The 23,400-nt window shown below is 34.9% G+C and overlaps 1 protein-coding gene across 1 annotated transcript; it reads left to right on the top strand.

Moving 5' to 3' along the window:
* Window positions 1-17,973: 17,973 nt before the first annotated feature.
* LOC149572109 (uncharacterized) lies at window positions 17,974-20,904 on the top strand. The gene is made up of 6 exons (XM_089810548.1): window positions 17,974-18,249; window positions 18,912-19,116; window positions 19,398-19,500; window positions 19,568-19,652; window positions 20,492-20,549; window positions 20,671-20,904. Exons 1-6 carry the CDS (start codon window positions 18,069-18,071, stop codon window positions 20,720-20,722), a joined length of 684 nt encoding a protein of 227 aa, XP_089666674.1. The 5' UTR covers window positions 17,974-18,068; the 3' UTR covers window positions 20,723-20,904.
* Window positions 20,905-23,400: the final 2,496 nt, after the last annotated feature.

Below are 23,400 nucleotides of genomic sequence, written 5' to 3'. Positions count from 1 at the left end.
TTTACCCGGCCACCTAGAGCTAATGGAGTAGATATTTTTATCTCACGATGAAAGATGAGAGAGATTTGGCAGGTGGCAACTCTGTACTCGCCAATACTACAAGTTTTAGCACCACCCAAGATGGCATTGTAGAATGAAAACGGAATGTGATCTCATAAAAGTGAGAGAGGTTATTGTAGGTCTCTGCAACACGATCCTGTAGGAACTAGAATCTCATCCATATCTCGCACGAGCTCTGAGATATGCCCCATCAAAGATTTCAGCCCTGTGGCATTTAGTGACCCTTAGGGACATTCCGGTTCAGCGTGCCTGAGAACGTTTGAGCATTGAAGGGGAAAAGATGAGGTTGGGGATAGGGTTTACCCAGCCACCCAGAGCTAATGGAGCAGACAGTTTGATCCCACGATGAAAGATGAGAGAGATTTGGCAGGTGGCAACTTTGTACTGGCCAACATTGCAAGTTTTAGCATCACCCGAGATGGCGTTGTAGAATGAAAACGAAATGTGATCTCCAAAAAGAGAGAGAGGTTATTGTAGGTCTCTTCAAAATAGTCCTATAGGAACTGGAATGTCATCCATATCTCACACGAGCTCTGAGATATGCCCCGTCAAAGATTTCAGCCCTTTGGCATTTAGTGACCCTTAGGGACATTCCAGTTCAGGATGCCTGAGAACGTTCGAGCACTGAAGGGGACAAGATGAGTTTGGGGATAGGGTTTACCTAGTCACCCAGAGCTAATGGAGTAGACAATTTAATCCCATGATGAAAGATGAGAGAGATTTGGCAGTTGGCAACTCTGTACTCACCAACACTGCAAGTTTTAGCATCACCCGAGATGGCGTTGTAGAATGAAAACAGAATGTTATCTCCAAAAAGTGAGAGAGGTTATTGTAGCTCTCTACAACACGGTCCTATAGGAACTAGAATCTCATCCATATCTTGCACGAGCTCCTAGATATGCCCCATCAAAGATTGCAGTCCTATGGCATTTAGTGACCTTTAGGGACATTCCAATTTGGCGTGTCAAATAACGTTCAAGCATTGAAGGGGATAGGACGAGGTTGGGGATAGGGTTTACCCGGCCACCTGGAGCTAATGGAGCAGACAGTTTGATCCCACGATGAAAGATGAAAGAGATTTGGCAATTGGCAACTTTGTACTGGCCAACACTGCAAGTTTCAGCATCACCTGAGATGGTGTTGCAGAATGAAAACGGAATGCGATCTCCAAAAAGAGAGCAAGGTTATTGTAGGTCTCTGCAACATGGTCCTATAGGAACTAGAACCTCATCCATATCTTGCACGAGCTCTGAGATATGCCCCATCAAAGATATTTGAATTCACAGTGTTTAATGAGAATATAGTTGAGGCTTGCTTTACTTTTCTATGTTAAGTTTGGCTTTCAATTTTGTTTTCCCTACTTATCTATGTAAAAGTTCCACTTTCATAAGTAACATGGATGCAATAATACTAAATTAAGTATAGGTTCATGGTTCTAGAAGCTTCACATAGCTTCTTTTCAACTATGGATCTTGTAAGCATTGTACCATGACTATTGGTGTTGTGAGAATATACAAAGCATATATATTGTTTGACCAAATGTCTTTAATGAACATGAACTATATGAAAGAAGAGAAGACATGTTGCAAAGTCTTTGAAAATTTTCTTCAAGAAATGTAAGGAGCCATGGGTGATTCATCCAAATTATTTGGTAAAATAAGAGGAGGAATGAATCAACCTTGATGATAGAGGTAAATGCTGAATAATATTTATTTAATCACATTGTTTGAAAAAACTTTAATGACCTTTAAATACAATTGAAAGAAATGGAATTGATCTCCCTTACTCATGTAGATGAATAAAATTGGAATTTAAAAAAGAGAGGGACATCCACCATAAAACCATGCAATCATGCACTTCTTGATGGGAGTATCATAAGTTCATTGTTAGATGGATATGCCAAATGTGGAAGAATTAAAAGGAAAATATGTTGATTGATTGAATATAAAACCAAACATGTGGAATATTTAAAAATATATCATGGGGCTATTAATAAAATCAAACTAATAGAATCAAACTCTACAAACATGGGTATTCAAACTATGAACAAAAAAAACATCATTATTGAGGTTTTAGCATGTTGCGCAAGATAGGGTCTTATTGAAGCTAACAAGAAGCATCATTGTATATAGTGTTTTATAGGCATAAAATTAAGGTGGCATAAAACCATTCACATGCAAAAACATCTAGAACATGTGATAAAATCATACGTTCAAACCATTCATGTAGCCATAGTCACAAATTTCAACAAAGAATTCAACCAACATAAAGGTGCTAAACTTTGTAAGCTATGGATAACTATTGATCTTTAAATATAAAAACATTTTTATGGGTCTAAGGTAATATGCATTATGAAATTTCTTGATTTTCCAAAATATTATATCTTAAAATTCACAATCATCAAATCTTAGCATCTAATCAACTAATCCAGTAATACAAGCATCAAACCAATGTGATAACAAAAAATCAAAGTTGATTCCATAAGGTCTAACAATATCATATAATTCATTTATCAATAATTTGAAACATCATAAGCATATGTCTAATAATGTCATACATGAAATATATGTAAAAAATGACATACATAGAAAAAATTATACAAAACATATGCCCAATAATGCCATATAGGTGTAAAATGTACATCATTAGATATATACTCTTTCCAACTAGGGGAACAAAATAAATCCCTAATTGTCTTTAATTGCCAACAAGTGGGAGATGGTGTATATAACGAGGTCTTCCTAACATGCTCACTAGTCCATTAGTCTAGAATCTTCTGTAACTCGACATGTTACAATCAAAATTATATATGAGTTTTATATTGAATTTCAGTACTAATGAAATTTTAATGTAAACTCTTTCATACCTTAGTCATTGGCTTAGAACTAGTGAGTGCAATAAGGACTCGTTGATCAATACAATGATGAAGATGTAAAGGAATCTCTGATGTCAATAGCTGAAAATGATAATACATGAGACTCAAATGCAGTTATGAAGAATATACATTTTCTTTTGTCTCCATATCAAATAAAATATTTTGGTACCTCTGTGAATGTAGTATGGCATCCTTCATTTTATAGTGTTGATCCCAAAGCTACAACACTTATTATTTATTACACATGTATGTAAATCTGTTAAGCATCAAATTCAACACCTTTGTGTGCAAAATAATGTACTATATGTTAGAGTAATAAATTCATTTTCTTAGTAATTAAATTATATTGATATGATTACTAAGTTACTTATTATATTGATATAGTTTACTTATAATTCCTTTCGATTTACAACTAATTGAAATGATTTCCCCAATTTTCCATCTAGTCACTAGAAAATTGGATTTGTTGTCTCTTTCTTTTAAAGAACCGGATCTACTAGTTCCTTTGGTCTAGAAGCCTTCCATTGAGATTGGGGTTTTGAAAGGTTCAAGGGTTGAGGAACTTTTTATAGAATATCTTGAAGAAGGAGAGGTCATGTATAATGGTTTTGAGGAAGGCTAGAGTTCCATCCAGATGGTGTTGCAAAATGGCCAAGCGGAGGAGGAGGAAGAAGAATGAATAGAATAAATGCATGAGAAGGAGGGTCATGGGGGCAACGGAAAATTTGGGGAGGGAAGAAATTAGGAGAATGGGTCAAATATGCTTCTCAACTAGAAGGAGAGTATTGCATTGGACACTGATACTAGTCCGCCTCATAGCAAGATCACCAATGTTGGTGATGACCTTGTTAAGGAGATCACTACCAATCAAAATTTTACCTATAAGCCTACAAGACTTCATCCCTTGGTAGTGGTAATGGTGATAATTATGGTTGAATGTGTTTGAAATAGAAAAAGAAACGAAGGGTGTTTTGCATGACACTATTCACTCATCATAGGTTGTATGGATTCAAACCCACAACCAAGCTTTTATACCATTATACAAATTACAAATTATAAGACTATGCCTTTCATGATAGTCATATTTTCATATTGGCAAATGAAGAATGACTTTTGGAACAAACATAATAAATACTTCCAAATACAAATGAAGCCAATGTATTATATTATAAGCTCGAATGCTAAAGACCAAGCCCAAACATTTATTAAGGTGTAGCATTTATAATTGTCAGGTTCATGTGAAGAAGTCATCATTCATATTCTTATTATTGTGTAATTTGATGATAAGAAGACTACAATGATATAGAGGTTGATAGTGACTTAAAACTTTACAAAATGCAATCAATGAGAATTTTACATTGAGGGGGGAGTAATAATCAATGTTTCATTCTCATTGTTTGACAAACTCTTATATAAAGAGGGAGTAGACAGATGATATGGTTTAGTCTTCTTCCGAGAATCTTAGTTATATTGGTTTCGAAGGATTCATGATAAAACTACTATACTTAGCGTGACCAATTGATGCTAAAAACCTTAGTATTGATGCTACAAACCTTAGTATTGACATAATTTAACCTCTGCAATTCCAAGCATAAGATGATTAGCATACAATGGTACTTGAACAAAGAACACTAATAAATATTGAGGATGTGAATTGATAATACCATTTCGTAGATGATTTTGGCATCTCACCCTTTATCACTTGTGTGTCAACTTTATTAGCCCTCTTCTTTGGTGACCTACAAATGAAGAATTAGCACAGTAAAAAATCTAAGATAAGATTAAAAAAATGGGTCCTATTAAAGAATCTAATATAAATTCAAATAATGTATCTAGATTCTAAACAAATCAAAACTAAATCTCATCACTTACACATCATAACAATACGGTCCACCTTAGTCATGTGATAGTCTTGGGGAAGAGGTTGTAACATTGTATTTGGATCCAATTGATCACTCTCTCTCTCTCTCTCTCTCTCTCTCTCTCCCAATTCAATCTAATGAGCTAACTGGATCTGCTCGACATTTTAATGTCTCAAGTATTGCCTCATGGTCTGACTCGTGAACTTTCCAAAGAATCTTATTATGTGGTTTTCCACCATATTTTATCAAGTGGACATTTGATGCAACAACAAGGTTTGAATAATGAAGAATCTTCCTCTCTATTTGTCAATCCTCGAATAACCACAAGTTAGGATTCTTCATAGGATATCGTCTAAGCCATGTGCCTGTTACAACCACCACACCGACATGGTACTCTAAACCTTCACCATCTATAACCGAGTGATCCAATTTTTTTTTGGCTTCAACACAATGACACAAATAATAATCTATCCCTTCTTCATTGTCTTCAGGTGCAATAACAACAAAAACATGGCCTGCAGTGACAAATGTACAAAATATAGTCATTAATTCAGAAAATACTTGGGTAAAAGTTATAAAGTTACATATTGAAATTACAAATATATATATATATATATATATATATATATATATATATATATATATATATATATATATATATATATATATATATATATATATATATATATATATATATATATATATATATATATTACCAGGTTGCACTAGATCTGACAAGTGGTCAAAGTCAATAGATGAATCAATCTCTACCATTTCTAGTGTTTGTGGGGGACGATAGGTGTCAATTGGGTCCAAAACTCGTATATCCCATTTGTCCACCCATTCAATTGACTCACAGTCATCCCAATTTTCCTTTGCACATGATGGACAATAGCATGCCATTTTTCATGTGTAGATACTCCATGAACCTACATCAGAGCTTCTAAAAGAGTGTAACTCACTAGATCCTATTAGTGTGCAACAATCCTGATATGGTGCAATGTTAGTATTATATATCAACCAAAAAAATCTATGAACTGTAGACTCACCTTCCTTACCTGGACCCATTGTAGTGTTACACCATTGGACGATGGATTTTGCATCTATCAATATTGCTCCATCTTTGTACTTTAGTTCTTCACGAGACAAGGCTCTTTTAATGCATGTGCCTGCACCATCGTGCTCTCCCTTACCATGACCAGCCTCTGTGAAATTCCACATATATTGAATTCTACACAACCTGTGCATCCTGCTCAACCAATAGAACATCCGTGCATTCTTGAATTGAGATGCACTATTGTCCGACCAAATAATGTGTTGACGATATGATATGCCCCCGTTAGCCAAATCTCCATAAAATAGTTGAAAACAACCATGTACAAACTCCGTAGAATGTGATCGATCATCGCTGATGTAAAAATGGTACTCCCTCAAAATCTTTCTGTCATCCTCTTTACTTGTAGGTGAATGCATGAATGTTATGTGAACAAATATGAAAACCTGTTGAGATGTATAATACTTTTCTTGCACCTCATTTTGTGGTTGTAGTGTGTAGTTCTCTACAAAATCTACAACTGAAACAATGGTATCCAATGGAAACGTATCCTTGCACAACTTGAATTGCAAATCCAACCATCGAGCTCTATGGGCATGCCTTGCATACTTGTACATAATCTTTTCACAAAAAATCTTCATAAACTCATACACTGGAATCTTTTCAATAACTAGATCACATCTTTTACCATGTTTTCCATCTTTTAGAGCATATGTCACTGTCTTGAATTTTTCGTAATTTACTATTTCATTTCCAATTGCATGTGTATTATCCATATGTTGACAAGTTGATAAAAGTTGCAAAGAACCACAAAATAAGCACGTACCATCCAAGCATGATGTCTTGTAAAATTGTTGGCCATCCCCTATTTCACATAAAATGTTGGATATGAATTCCTTTGAAGATCTTGGTGGCTCTTTTATGTCACAATCTTGCAAAACTATGCATATGTGCCTAAAAACATCAAAATGGTTAGAAAATTCAATATGTATCCTACAACAACAAGTTGTGCGTGTGTGATTTATTTTCACATAAAAAAGTTTACCCATCTCAAAAAATCTTTGACTTATTCAAATTTGAGGATACATACCAATAAATTTTGCAAAAAATTGTGTCCGAGTTGAGTCCAAAAAATGTTTTGCATGTGGCTCACGATTTCAGCTACCAATCCTCATTCATCTCTTTGATTAGGAGAAACACGTGTGTTATTTTTCCAAAAATCTTCAATCAATGATTTCAAGGCTTCACTAATTTTTTTATCCTTTCGCGGTATTCTACCGCTAAATGTCTATAACTCATTTTTTGTTGGATCTTCTAATTTCTCACACCTTAGCATGGCTCTCCTTAAGGTACCTCTACCAATTTTTAATGTTTTTCTTGTCTTTCTCATGAGTTGAGCTTTCTTCATTTGGCTACTTACTATTGTCGATGTGAGTACTCGTCTTGCGATATTACTATCTTTGGTGTGTGATTTAGAACCCACTTTGTCATAAGCACTCATTAGATTCTTTACAATATTTCTTTCATTTGAATCATCCATCGTTCTTAGCCCAAGAATCTTCATGATAGGCCTAAATTTCAAATTCCTCATCATTTCAACAAATAATTGGCATTGACCTGTAATATTTAATTATTCAAAAAATAATCTCCACATATGATTAACTTTTCTTTGACAAGTACGCTTGCTAATCTTTCAGGCATTGATTTCAAAATGTTAGTATCAATATCAATCAAATATTTTGGTTTTCTAAAACGAATTCTAGAAGGTGTTCTAATCTCTTCAATTCTCTCAACATTTTGAACATCAATATAAGGTTGAGTGTATTGCGTACCTTGAACCGAAGATGATGTGCCTTGGCAATAAGATGTAAAAGATGGAATATCACCTACTTGATGTGTTGATGTTGTGCTTTCAACATGACATGATGGAGTGTGTATATCATCAGATCTATAAGTCAGTGTCTCTTCAACATGAGAGGATGATATGACTTCAACATTGGAAGATGGTGTAGCGGATGATATGACTCCAACATTCAAAGATGGTGTAGCGGACGATATGACTCCAACATTGGAGGATGGTGTAGCTTCACAATTCAATTGTCTTCTTGAGCGTAACAATCTCATTCATTCTCTTTGTCTTTCTAATTCTTCCTCCTTGTTTCTTTGTACTGGTGGTTCTTGATCCTCTTCGAAAGTTAATTCTTCATCATAGCTTTGCAATTTTTTTTGTTCACGTAGTAATTTTATTTTATCTCTTTTAATTGTCAAATCTCTCTCCCTATCTGCATTTGTTTGAATCTTTGGTTTCTTGGCATGATGATGATTTCTACATGTCAAATTATTCAAACATCCGAATTACTTAAAATGTGTAAATTACAAATTATTCAATTACATATTAAAATTATAATTATTTGAATGAATACACAATATATATCAAACGGCTTGTCAAATTTCTAACCATTTCGAAATAACATTTCATTCAAACATACAATTTTTAATGAATTCACTATATATTACATAACATATCAAATTATAATCAAATTTGTATCTATATATCGACAAACAATATTTAAAATGGATGGCACTAACCTTTTCTATTAAAGGAATATTCAAAAATTCTTCAAATCACGTATCCAATGATTGAATTCGGTGTTTGCTACCTTCCAAAAGTGTTGAAATAGTGTTTGCTAGATGTTGAAACCCGTGTTTTCTGTCAGAATAACAGAGAGCATAATAGACCAAAAGTTAAAAATGGATGAAATGGGCCCCAAGGTTGGTTTTTGATCATTTTTTGGTGATTTGAGATAGTGCGTACGCACTATAAAGCGCGTACGCACTATAGTGCGTACGCACTATCTCAAAACACATCACTTCCCATCCTCCCTACTCTCTATCCTCCCTACTCTCTCTCCCATCCCCTCCCTCTCTCTCTTCCTACTCTCTCCCATCCTTTACTCTCTCTCACTCTCCCTCTCCCACCACCTACTCTCTCTACCTCTCTCTCCCCCTCTCCTCTCCCATCCCCGGCTCTTTAGATCTCTCACACACACTCTTATCCCCCCTATCTCTCTCCCTCTCCCTCTCCTACCACCTAATTTCTCTCCCCCATCCCCTACCCTCTCTCTTCTCTCCCATCCCCTACTTTGTCTCTCTTACACACATTCCCATTCCCCCTCTCTCTCCCTCTCCCACCACCTACTTTCTCTCCCCCATCGTCGTACTCTCTCTACCACCCCCTACTCTCTCTCACACTCACACTACTACTACCTACTATCTCTCTCTCTCTCTCAAGTTCTCTCTCTCCCTCTCTACTCTCTCTCTCCCCCATCTTGTACAAGCTCTCTCTGCCTCTCCCACTTTCTCTCCCATCGCCTACTTTCTCTCCCCCATCCCCTGCTCTCTCTCTCGTCTCCCATCCCCTACTCTCTCACACTCTCACACTCTCCCCCATCCCCTACTATCTCTCTCCTCTCCCATCCCCTACTCTATCTCTCTTACACATACACCCCCATCCCCCCTCTCTCTTTCCCTCTCCCACTGCCTACTTTCTCTCCCCCATCGTCGTACTCTCTCTCTCTGCCACCCCCTACTCTCACACTCTCACACTCTCTCCCATCCCCTGCTCTATCTCTCTTACACACACACTCCCATCCCCCCTCTCTCTTTTCCTCTCCCACCACCTACTTTCTCTCCCCCATCATAGTACTCTCTCTCTCTCTCTGCCACCCCCTACTTTCACACTTTCACACTGTCTCCCATCCCCTACTCTCTCACTTTCATAGATACACACACTCTTATCCCCTCACTCTTCTTCTTCTCTCCCATCCCCTACTCTCTACATCTGTCACACACACTCCCATCCCCCCTATTTCTCTCCCTCTCCCTCTCCCTCTCCCTCTCCCACTCCCTCTCCTACTGCTTACTGTCTATCTCTCTCAAGTTCTCTTTCTTCCTCTCTACTCTCTCTCTCTCTCTCTCTCTCTCTCTCTCTCTCTCTACCATCCCTTACTCTCACTGTCTCTCCCATCCCCTACTACTTTCTCTCAAACTCTCACACTCTCTCCCATCCTTTACTCTATCTCTCTTATAAATAAATACACATTCCCATTCCCCCCCCTCTCTCTCTCTCGCAGTCCTTGTCCCACTGCCTACTCTCTCCCATCCCCTACTCTATCTCTCTTAAATGCTTCCATTCCACCTCTCTCTCCCTCCCACTCCCTCTCCCACTGCCTACTCTCTCTCTCTCTCTCTCTCTCTCTCTCTCTCTCTCTCACTCACTCTCTCCCTCTCTCTCCCATCCCTCTACCATTGCCTACTCTCTCTATCTCTCTCTCCCCTCTCTCATTCTTGACTCTCTCTCTTTCACACACACACACCCATCCCCCCTCTCTCCTCTTCCATCCCCTACTTTTTCTCTCACTTGCTCTCCCGCTCCCGCTGCCTACTCTCTCTCTCTCACTCTCACTCTCACTCTCTCCCTCTCCACTCTCTCTCTCTGCTACCCTCTAATCTCTCTTAAATTTTCACACTCTCTCCTATCCCCTACTCTCTCTCTCTCTCTCTCTCTCTCTCTCTCTCTCTCTCTTACACACATTTCTATTCCCCCCAGTCTCCCCCTCTCCCATCGCCTACTCTCTCTTCCATCCCCTACTCTCTCTTGAGCTACTTTGTCTTCCCCCTCTCCCATTCCACACTCTCTCTCTTTCACACACATGCACTCCTATCCTCCTCTCTCTCAAGTTCTTCCTCTCCCACTTTGTCTCCCATCGCCTACTCTCTCTCTCTCCCCCATCCCCTACTCTTAATCTCTCTCTCCCAACCTGTACTCTCTCTCACACTTCCTCTCTCTCCCATCCCCTACTTTAAATCTCTTTCCCCCATCCCGCACTCTCTCTTTTCCACCCCTACTCTCTCTCACACTTCCTCTCTTTGCCACCCCTACTCTCTCTCTCTCTCTCTCTCTCTCTCTCTCTCTCACATCCTATACTCTCTTTGCCACCCCTACTCTTTCTCACTTTCTCTCTCCCATCCTGTACTCTCTCCCCTCTCCTATCCCCTACTTTCTCTCTATCTCTTTCATGCACACACATAGCCATTCCCCTATCCCCCCCCCCCCACCTAGTTCTCTTTTGCAACTTACATCTTAATAGTGCGTGCGCCCTATAGCGTGCACGCGCTATTTAGAACTGAGGTTTAAATAGCGCGTGCACGCTATAGTGCATGCGCGCTATAGGGCGCACGTGCTATTTAAACTTTAATCAAACCCAAGCCTAAGGCTTGGTTTTGCCTTGGAGATCCAACCCAAGGTTTGGATTTGATGAACAGGCCTAAGACGTGTTTTCCAGCAAACATACAAAAAATGATTATTTTTTCTTCTGTGCTCCCCTTCAAGATTTCTCGTGGTTGGGTATCAATAAGATCAGGTTACATAGCATTATAGTCTCTGTGTTAGCTATCTAACCATATAATTTATTTTTAATTTGAACTATTTCAAGCCTTTCATGTATAATTTCTTTTGAATGTATGTTCATTTTTTGTCAAAAACCACCATGTACTAATTGGGCTATAGATTTTAGCTCATTCATCGAATTTTGTAACAACTTAATTTTTTAGAAACTAGACTCCATTCTACACACTTTGAAAAAAAAAAGTTTTGATTTTAGATTAGTTTTCAATTATTTCTAGGGGGAGCACACAGATATTTCACGTTTTTGGGATGTGTCCAGTTAAAAAATTCATTAAAAAAAAAATACACATTATAAAATTACCCAAAAAATCTGGGATAAACTACATAGTGTTAAGTAACTTTTGACCAGAGCGATTAAAAATTTTCAAAAAAAAAGTTAAAATTTTAGGGGGGCCACACTTTGTACTGTGTTATGTTTTTTTGGAATAAACAGTACCACTTTTTGTGGCCCCCTTTTTTGAGGACCTAAAACTAAACCATTTTGAAAAAAAATTAGTAGTTTAGAAACTAGATTCAAAGGACTACGATTTTTTTTTTTGTCATATATAAAAATTTTGAGCGTAACTATCTTCAAATTCTTGTTGAAGTTCAAAATTTGTAGATTTCAGGAAAAAGGTGTCCACTTATACCCCCCTTTTGGCACCACAACTTTGTGCACTTACCCCATGCAAGGGCCCAATTCTAGTTGATGGAAAAGAAGGATTAGACATTGTAGAAGTTGCAAAGTCATTGTCAGTCAAACCTAAGCTTTAGGCAAAAAAGATCATAGGGTCAAGGGTAGCCAAGAAGACCAAGCACAAAGTCTATATGGAGCATTTAGTAAGGCGGAAGGGCATAGAAGATTCAAAGTCTACATGGGTACTTAAGATAGAGTTCCATAACATAGGCATAGATCCAACCTTAATCACCCCAACAGTAACATAAGTTCTTTCTTCTTGGGTAGAATGGTGCAAGAGTACCTTAGGGTTAAGAACAAAACCCTAGATAGATTTTAGCTTGTTGACTCACGATGAGTTAAGGATTTAATAAATGCTAGTAAAAATCCTCAAGTGTGTCTGTATTTTGAGTTTAGGAAGTCAAAGTTGTAGTGATACCAAGTTTGTCCAATCAATGCTTTGTGTGGGCAAAATGTGGCCAAGTTGACCAAATTGGGCCTTCTACGAAAAATTTAAATCTAGCTGGTAGGAGAGCTTATTTTTGGTCTAGATAATCCTAAAATGTCTTAAGACATTTCTTCATCATTAGATTGCAAGGAAGAATGGAGATTGGAAAGGTTTCTCAATGTTGCAAAAGTTATTGATGACCACTTTGCAATTTTTGCAAAACAATTGACAACCTTTTGTAGAAAGTGGAAAAACTTGTTCACATAGTTGCCAACACCAAGGAAATAGTTTCAATAGGTGGAATAAGTTTTTTTTATCCCTGCAAATCGATTTTGTACAATTGGATGCTTTGATTGGAGAAGTTGAATGCAAGAATAAACAAACTATTATTGCAGAACACCTTGTGAATCAAGCATCTTTGTGATTATAGATTGAAATCTTGAATTTTATTGTGTAAATAGTTACTTCTATTTATTTTTCTCTATGTGTAGTGGTTGGAAAAGTGGATAATTTTTTGTGTGTTAAAATAAAAATCCATTATTCTTCAGTAGTTTTTGGACTGAACCAAGTGACTAAGAGAAAATGGCTTCCCATTTCATTCTCCACCATTGAATCGGTGCAAATTTTGGAGGATTTGAAGTAGGAGGGATGTACTATAACACATTTTTGGTAGGATTTTGGAAGATATCTTTTTTTAATTTTTAAAGTGTTGCTCTAGGCGAGATAGGAGGTTTCTCGGCTAGTTGTTGATCACTTTTAATTAGCTCATACTTGCAGGAGTGGAACCATAGAAAGAATTTAGTGATTTGCATAGTTACGACAATGCCTAAGGATGGTGCATGATGAATTTAAACTATTTTTGAATCCATTTGTTAGTGCTTTGTGGGGTTGATCTCTATTAGTTAGTAAAACATTTAAAACCCTCATATTTTGTTAGTGCATGTACGGACAATGTCAAAAGGTAAGACCTAAGAAAATATTGTGAGGATCCCAAAAAGGGTATATGAAAAAGATGATTTTTTGGGGGTGTTGTTTTCGAGTTTGCAAAATTAAGTCTTAAAAACTAGGTTTGGAGACCTAATTGAGGCCTAAAAAGGCTACAAGGCCTAGTTGCAAAAATTAGGAGATTGGTAGGGAAGATTAGTGTTGAAAAAACTTTCATGCACCTTGTTAAGGGTTATGATGAAATTTGTGAGACCTCCACACTCCTGTAAGTCTTTTAAGGAGTTTTGGAGGTCATGTAGTTTTAAAGGTCTTATTGAGCAATAGGGAAGCAAGTAGGTTGATCCTATTAAGGAGGCTTTGACACAAGATGGATGACAAAATCATCTATTACAAACTAGGCCTTATATGCTATATATAAAATTATTTCCGTGTTTCTTATAAATGTTAATACCTAAAATGTAGCTAGATGCAGTTTTCTTGGATTATTGGTCTCATTTCACATTGTTTTCGCCTAATTTTCATCTTTTATTCTAATGAAGACAACGCATAAACTAAGAACCATTCTTGAGAAAGCATTGTTTATGCTTTTAGATGCTTGAATAGACTAAGAATTATGGGCAAAAGATTGTAATACAACTATGCATCTTATTAACCAGAGTCCTTTCATCATGGTTGGATTTCAGAATTCTAGAAGAGGAATAACTAGGAAGAAGAGTTTCATACTCACATCTTTAGATTTTTTATTATCAAGATTTCATTCATATTCCTAAGAAAAAGAGAAGCAAGTTAGATTCAAAATCATAGCAATGCATTTTTCTTGACTATAGAAAAGATCAGTTTGGTTTGAGTCTTTGGAGCCTAATTGACAAGAAGATTATCTATCACAGGGATATTATCTTTAATGAAAAGTATTTCCATGCTTAAAGAATATGAACCATTTTTAATATTTGAAAATACTCATTCAGAGAACAACATAGTAATGTGCATACATTTCAACCCACAAGTACTTCTTCTCCTACTATAGTGCTAGCTCCTACTCCTCTCTCTTCCTCATCTATAGATAGTATGTGGAAATGTCGTAGTTTAGTAATGACCACATTAATGCTCAGTCTACAAATGATAACAGATATAGCTCTCTGTTTGAAGACCATACAAATAATTCTATTGATAACATATGTTCACCACTATCCATTAACAAAAGGGAACTGGTCCAAAACCAGCACAAGCACCACTTATTTAAATATGCCAAACAGTGGAGTTTTGCCCGCTCGCAATGACGCACACCTTACCTATGTCCAAACACCACTCGACGGTATCACCCAGATGATTTGGATTCCACGCGAGATTCTCATCCGCATCCCACCACTGAAGCAACTACCGTTGCTAAGAACTTCACATTAGCCCACACTCCACATTGTTATCAAAAATCGAAAAACACTTCGACTGGCGGTGAGCATGGATTTTATGGGGTAGAGAGCGTCAATGCACCGACTATCGCCCAAAATATTCAAAATCATGGCACACTGATGGGTGAACACCAAATTTAGTTCATAGCACAGAGGAGGCATCACACTCTCTGCATTTGCAATTTGCTAATAGTAATAAGAATTATAGCAAGGATAAGAAGACATAAATATTGGTCTGCAATGTAAGGCAAATCTCGCATATAGTGTTGTGTGTAAAAAAGCTTCTATCTGGAAAGGAAGTTCCCATAGTAGAGTATATGAAGAATACTCCCATGGAGAGTACAAAAAAAATATTCAAAGAGGACTATATAAATAGAACAGTAACCTTAATAACAATATTGTAATAGAGAGTTTAGAGCCTCAATTGAGGAGATCTACTAGAAAGAGAAAGCTTCCAGCAATATTTTCTGATTATGAGCTTCTCTTTGTTGAAGAGGCATTTCAGAATTCTCACTCACAAATTCAAGTAGTGATCAATGATAGGCTGCAATGCATGTGGAAATGCATCTTTTTAATCAAGAATCACACCTGAGATTTGGTTACTCTTCCATCGAATTGAAGACCACTAAAAAACAAGTGGGTATACTGGTTGAAAGAAAAGGAGGTAGAAAACACTACAAGGATAGGTTCATTGTGAAGGGATTTGATCAAGGAAAGGGGATTGATTTGATTTCAATGAAATATATTCATTAGTTGTTAAGATGACAACTATTCACAAGTTTTGGGAATATCAACTATATGAGATCTTGAATTGGAGAAATTTGGTATCAAGACCATTTTGTTACATGGTGATGTAGAAGATGAGTTGTACATGGAGCGGCTTCAAGGACTTGTCAAGAAGGGACAAGAGCATTTTTATTGCAAACTAATCCAGACCTTGTATGGGCTCAAGTGAGCCCCAAGACAATGGTACTTAAAATTTGATCACTTTATGATTGAACAAAATTTCACAAGGTGTGAATCAAATCCATGTGTTTACTTTAAGAAACTTCTTAAGAATGAGTTTGTTATTCTTCTCCTTTATGTTGATGACATGTTTGTAGCTAGTACAAGTAAAAGATATGAATTAAAGGAGAATTTGGCAAGAAATTTTGTAATGAAAGACTTGAGAGTAGTTAAGAGGATTCTTGGCATGACAATAACAAGAGATAGAAGAAAGAAAGAGATCACATTGTCACAAAAAACATCTATTGACAAGATTCTTGAAAGGTTTGGCATGGCTAGGATTCCAAAAATACAAAAGGAAAATATTTTTGTGTCCAAAAACAAAAGAGGAAAATAAATTTAGGGATACGATTCCTTATAAATTTGTAGTTGGTAGTATTGTGTATGTCATGGTTTCCTTTCACTCCAAAATTGCTCATGTGGTGGGAGTAGTGATCAAGTTCATGAGAAATCTCAAGAAGGCTCATTGGAAAGTAATTAAATGGATATTAAAAAATATCTAAAAGACACTTCTGATTATGTTTTATAATTTGGTGACAATAATGTTTAGTTGCAAGGTTTCACTGATTCTGATCTTGTTGGAGATTTAGATTAAAAAAAGCTCTACTACTGGTTATACTTTCACATTTGTTGGAGCTTCTATTAGTTGGGCTTCAAGGTTGCAACATTCCATTGGTCTTTCTTCAACTAGCTGAGTATTTGCCTATTTTTGAAGGTGTAGGGGAAATTATTTTTCTTCAAAATTTGTTTAGTGATTTGAAGTGTCAATAAAATGACTATGTATTGTATTGTGATAGTCACAACACCATTTTTAAGGCTCATGACCAAATCTCTCAGCATTGCTCTAAGCACATTAACATGCATGCTCACTTTTTTTCAACCTGCAATTGAAGAAGGAAAATTGAAACTTACAAAGATAGATAGATAGGTCAATCCAATAGATATCTTGACAAAGGCCGTTTCCAAATAGAAGTTTAGATGTGCTAGGACTTCTCTAGGCTTGTTAGGAAGAAGTAAAGTAGTTATTAAAGTAGGGTATTGGCTGATCAATTGCAACATTGGTTGACCTTCAGGTGGGAGATTGTTAGTGTGAAGGCCAACAATCATAAGTCTTTGCCTCCAATTATTTGTCTCTTCAATTTTGAGACTCTTCATTATGTTATGTAGTCGGGACGTTTATACATGTTTCTTCTCTATCATTTGTAATCAATTTTTTAATCAATATAATACTCTACTCAGTGTGGACGAAGCCACAAGTTGTGGTGAACTACGATAAATTTGGTGTCTAGTTTTATTTAAGTTTTCTCTTGTCTATTAAATATTCATCTATTGTTTTCACTTTTGTAATTAAATTGTCTTCGTAGAGGAGGTGTCTCTTATGTAATTGGAATTTTAGACAAAAGTTGTAGTAGGATCACGTTCAACATGTTTTTGGCTTGTCCAAATTCACAATCTTCACAGTAGAGTCTTCAAACCCTTGTCAAAAAAATATTGCTCCCATTGTTCACGTTGAAAATAAAAGTCCATTATGAAAGGAAGAAATATTCCACCTCTTGAGCAGCACAGTGCAAAAAAGAAAAGACAAGATGCAAAAATAGTGAACACTCTTCACACATAAGTTTGACACTTAAATAATCAAAATACATTGTTGAAGACCAGTTTACTAAAAATGAAGCTAAAAATTAGTTTGATGAATTGCAAAATAGACTAAATTTACTGACCTTCTAGCTTCTAGAAATCATATCTGTCATAAGAACTTTATACTTATAAAATTTTGATCAATTTTAATATCTTTTTATTTTACATTTTAATATAAATATCAATTATCAATTTTATAAAAGGATCATAATGTTAGTTATGTGCTAAATCAGATACTATGTTTTGATAATATGCTGATGTGACAACACCTACTGTATCATTTTAAAGCTATGTAGTATCAATTCCATTAAATTACTTGATACTTATGATCAATAATAACAAATTTCAATTTATAAATATTAATAATATTAAACATTAAGTCAACATATATTATAATTACTGTCTCCCCTATTAGATGCTTTGTTTGACAATGCACTCGGCCAACATTCAATTTATCTATCGTACAACTTGATTGATGTTCATGCATGTGAGACGTGGTTGACTTGATAATGGCAAGACGCGTTTGCGTGCTTTTGGGGACACCGTCTTCTCCACATCTACAACTACAATTCATTGATGAAACTCAGTTAAAAGAAAAAGAAAAAGAAAGCATAGGCACATCTCTGAGCTTGTATTTTCCCATCTTAATAGATATGTATCTCTGTAAGGAAGACAGTGAGAGCAAGGGGAAGTCTCTCTATGAAGATAATCCCATCAATTCAAATAAATACAAAACTGCGAACACTGGTATTTTTCAAGCATTTGATCTTTTCACCAAATATGGTTGTGACAAAGGAAAAGGGATGATCCATAGCACCCATGAAGTCAGATCAGGTAGCATAATGTTAATGATATCAGAATTCTAAAAATCTATAATTTTAATCATTCTTATTTTTTATTAGATTTTGTGTTCATTTTCATATCAATGTTTTGGATCTACTTTGATTTATTTTGATTTATCATTAGGAAAATATTTTGAATCACATTTTATGATCTAATATCACAATGATAAAGAGCTTAAAGAGAGAGCGCCTCAAATCACATTCCATGCTCTAAATTTGGGATAATAAAGAGCTTAGTAAGACAACATTTCCAATCAAAATTATGATCTATCATCAGAAAAATAATGAATTTAGAGGGACATTAATGTTTTGAATCACTCCTTAATCCATCACCTGTGAGATAATGAAGAACTTAGGAAGATAATTTTTGAAATCATTGTACATCTATTATCAGATTAATAAAGCTTTAAGAAACAAAGCTTATAGAGTGTGAACAACGTTCACACAAAAATTCTGATATGAAATCTTGATAAAAAAACTCACATGCCATTTAATCTAGAAACAACAAAAAAACATGAAAATGATATGTTGTCAAAGTTTGAGTTTAAATTTCCTTAGATATTGGAAATAAAATCACCCATTTCAATATTTTAGCAGTAGATCAGAAGGAAACCATTTTTGAATTTGTATAACTAATGCGATCTTTATGTAAAGCCAAGGGAATGGCAGGTAGCTATACTCCTGATACACCTGAAACTGAGCATAGTGATCCTCCTCTGAGTCTCTTTTCTTCATATGATGGGACTTGCAATACCAAAGATTTCCTTGGCCAGCAATATGCTTCTGCTTCATCCATACACGTGGCTGCACAACCTCCACACACTCAAGCTGATCTCACAGAATTCTACCCATTATTTAGGTAAACATGTTAAAATGTAATTGGTGTTTTTCCATTCTTTTCTCAGCAATCTTGTGGGTTTTCAATTTAAAATCCTACTGGTACATTTACTTTTGATAGAGGAAAAATATAGTTGTTTTTCAGTAGTACAGATACCAGACTACATTCAATATTAGTAACAATACAAAAAAACTCTTACAAAGAATTTGATTTATGGGAAGATATGTACCTTTATGCAGTACGTCTTGAATTGCTTTATTGTTGTTAAAAGATTAATTAATGTGAGAGTGTTGTCTTCTAAGGCCTGCTGGTTCTACCTTTCAATACAAGCATTCTTATGGTGCTCAGCTGACCATTTGCTATGGAGGATCAGTGAATGTGTATGATGATATTCCTGCAGATAAGGTAATCACATTTTCATGGGTTTTTTCCTACTAAATATTGTGGTTTTATAATCTATATTTCTTCTCAGGCACAGGCCATTATTCTACTTGCCTCTGGGAAATCTGTCCAGAATGAAAATAATTATGCACTACAATCTCAGTGCATAAAATCAGGTGAGCAAAAGAATCTCATTTGTTGCCTCAATGTGACAACCATTTAAACAACCATTATCTGTTATGTTTAAAAACTGCAATCATGTTTGTAACTCTCTTACAATTTTTTAACACGAGGCACATCATAAATCATAAATCTGACAAAATCGTCTTGAACATGAGTTTTAGAGAAATATACTGTAAATCCAAAAAATAGTTAAAAATTGAAAAAATTGAATGTTTCTTTTAACTTTCTATTGTGTTGATTGTAGTTTAATTTGTAAGTTATATTAAAAGCTATGAAAGAATTGAGTTTAATTGATTAAAACAATAGGTTCTTAATGTACGACTAAAGTTCAATATCTGAAGAGCACATGAAGTTACAAATTAGTGTATTTTGATATATTTTATGGGTAATTTTTAAATAGTAACTTATAGTCTTGTATCAATATACTTATCCACAAAGTAGTTATAATCTATATCTAATTTTTAAAAATAAATTATAACAATTAATTTATATATGTTCAAATAATCTTAAACTAATAAGAACTCCATTTTAAAATTTTAACCACATTTTTAAATCAATATAAAATATGTAATCAATTTTGTCTCCTCTATCTATTTAGAATTTTGAAGGTAGAATGAAATCCCACACATCACTTCTCAACTTTGAACTATTATTGTGATTACCAGAACTATAATTTTGTTGCACATGCCGAATTTTTTGGTACTATCACTAAATACTAAAAGTCAAAACTGTAATATATTATTTTGTAATTATTTGAATTATCACTACTAATTAAAATATAAAACACCCACATCTTTTTACCTAACTCAAATTCCCTTGAAATGAAAATCAGATCTTCCAGTTGCAAGGAACCACTCATTGCAACGCTTTCTTGACAAGCGCCACCAAAGGTTCACAACATCATCAAATCGGGAAAAAGAAAACATATTTAATTATAATACTTTTCTTTCCTAAAAAACATCAAATTCAAAAAACTAATTTAATGTATGTATGTTTTTTTAATGTGTGCAGGCTTAATTTAAAAGCTCCTTACTCAACAGAAGAAAATCCCACCAAAAGCTAATGGTTCAATTTCTGCTCAATTTGATCTCTGGTTCAATAGATTATACTGAATATTATAACTTTAACACAGTAAAGATTAGGATAGTTTAGTACTCGTCCATCATATTACAAACTGTTTAGAACAAAAACATTAGTATTGTTATTGTACATATATATTGATATATGAAATTTGTTAATACTAAATTTGAGTTTATAAAAAAAAAATGAAAATTTTGACTGTAAGATATAACCAGCCCCCAAAATTACAGCCAAGTCAGTGGCATTTAGGATTAGATTTGACGTCTCACAAGACTAGAAAATTATGCACAAGAGTGGACGTCACTATCTAACTATTATTACTGTTTGTAGTCTGTACTGTATAATCTTATAAATAAATAAATAAATAATACTCAACACTATCCTAAGACTTAAGTTTTAGCTGTTGGCTACAGAGCAACTAAAATATATTCTTGTATAATGTATTTTCTAAGATTATTTCATTTCCACTCAACTATGGTACGGTCTAGTTGTATCATAGAGTTTTGTAGTAGTTTGGATCATACTAAACTTTGGTATATAAATAATATATTATAATCAAACTTTCATATTCAGACAAAGATTATTCAAAATGTTTGTTTATTAAAGACATCTAACAAATTTCAAATAGAACAATGCATAAGAAATGTGATTTCTTCTAAAATATCCAATATTTTTAGTGTTTTCTTTTTTTCTATATTTTTTATATATTGCTTGCTATGTACTCTCTTTTAACTAGTGCAGTACTTTGATTCAATAAAAAGATATATAATTAAAAAAAAATTAAATGTATACATAGTGAATATATATTAATATAGATGTAAAACTAGAATCTATATTTTAGAGTTGGATGAAGATTGTATATCAAATTCTAAAGGAAAGCAAACTTAACATGTGAATAATGAAATGAATTAAATTAAACTAATAGATAAGAAAGCATTAATATGTATAAAATAGAAGACCACAAGCAAGGCAAATAGAGATTATAAGCCAAGATTCTATTAGAAAGTAAAGTCCACCAAGATAATTGGGGATCAACCTTATTAATCCTTAACCATGCTAACAATATAATCAGCAATCATAAGAAGATATGCATATACAATAATGCTAGATATGTTAACTAGTGAAACCCTTTATCAGAGGGAAAGCCCAGTGGGGATGATACCCACAAAATGATGTGATAATATAAAAGTTCCTTGTTCCTTGTAAGAGGACAAACTCTATTAGGAGCCAATGAAATGCATTCAGTACATATCAGTCCCTATTAGGAGACTTTGAATTCCTGTTAGGAGATTCCAATCTTTTTAGGACTTGTGCCAACCCTGTGAGGAGTTGTAGAAGGCAAAAGGACCCACTGTCCAAACAACTTCAGGGGAAAGATTACCAAACTCATTGTCCAATTGATCTTTATATTATTCCTTGCAAAATAATAGAAATGAATGATCTCAAACTCCTATGTCCTCTTGACAGGACTTATCCTCTTCTGATCTTAATACCAAATCACCAACTTTGCATCCAAATAATCCCTTGGATCACTTACACACATTTACCAAATACTTTGCATATCAAACTTTAATGCATACATCATAACAAGGAAAATAACTTTTCTTTATACCATATCATCTAACTGTCTTTTATCACAGTCTAACCATGCTCATCATGATACTATCCCAATTAAGAGATACAAATCAATCATCAGAAACAACTTACAGATACTATATCTTCTTATTGTCTTCTGTAATTCATGAATATCTTCTGTATGTCTTCAACTCTCTGTATGTGTACTTGTCCACAAAATGAGGACACAATGTAGAATACGTAGTCAAGTGCGCTTGACATGATCATCAATACACAGTTCATATGACCTCATTTTCAAACTGCTACTTTGCCAGTCTTCACAAAAATAATGCTATGTTGACATCAATGAAAAACTTAGTCATGAATGCAACATATCAAACATGTACACAATCTCTCCAATGCTTAGGATACTTCCCCAAAGGAATATCATCAGCATTCATGCTAACAGATTGTAAGGTTGTAGAGAACATTAAAAATTGAAGGGAAGGTGAAGAAACAAAAGGAAGAAATGAAATTTAAACGATACAAAAGTTGACTTAGAAAATGAAATGAAAGGTGGTCCCTAGCTTGGAGAGTTAAAAGTTTGGGTTCTACATCTACAACCTAACAATTCAACTACAAGAAATGATAAAAACCTGAATTAAATAGGGCTAATATATAGTAAAAGATATGGTTGCAAGATTTGTGACTTGGCTTAATTACCTCCTATGTATTCTATAAGTCTAATGATTGAATCAAGCATTGATAGGTCAATCTTTTGGTGCAACAATAACCATTTGTGTAACAAGTGATACTAGGGATTGGTACCAGATTTGAATATCTTATATGAGTGACACAATCCTACGATGAGTGACACTAGAGGGATTTTTGGCAGTATGCTAGCTTCCCTTGTGGGATTCATAATATGGCTTAACCACCTCCTATAGATTATCGTACATTTACAAGTTGATCTTTTGGTACAATGGTAACCACACTTATAAAACAACATGATTGAAGATAAATTTATCATCAAACAACTATATAGCATATGAAAAATATTATGTGTAAGACAAGAATAATATGGTACAAACTCTAATTGACATTTGT

This window comes from Cupressus sempervirens, chromosome 2 (assembly GCF_028749045.1).
Source record: "Cupressus sempervirens isolate cs-2001-9-10 chromosome 2, ASM2874904v1, whole genome shotgun sequence".
In the NCBI taxonomy this organism is placed as follows: Eukaryota; Viridiplantae; Streptophyta; class Pinopsida; order Cupressales; family Cupressaceae; genus Cupressus; species Cupressus sempervirens.
The sequence above is the reverse complement of the archived record's forward strand: the minus strand, read 5'-3'. Positions and strand labels throughout refer to the sequence as shown.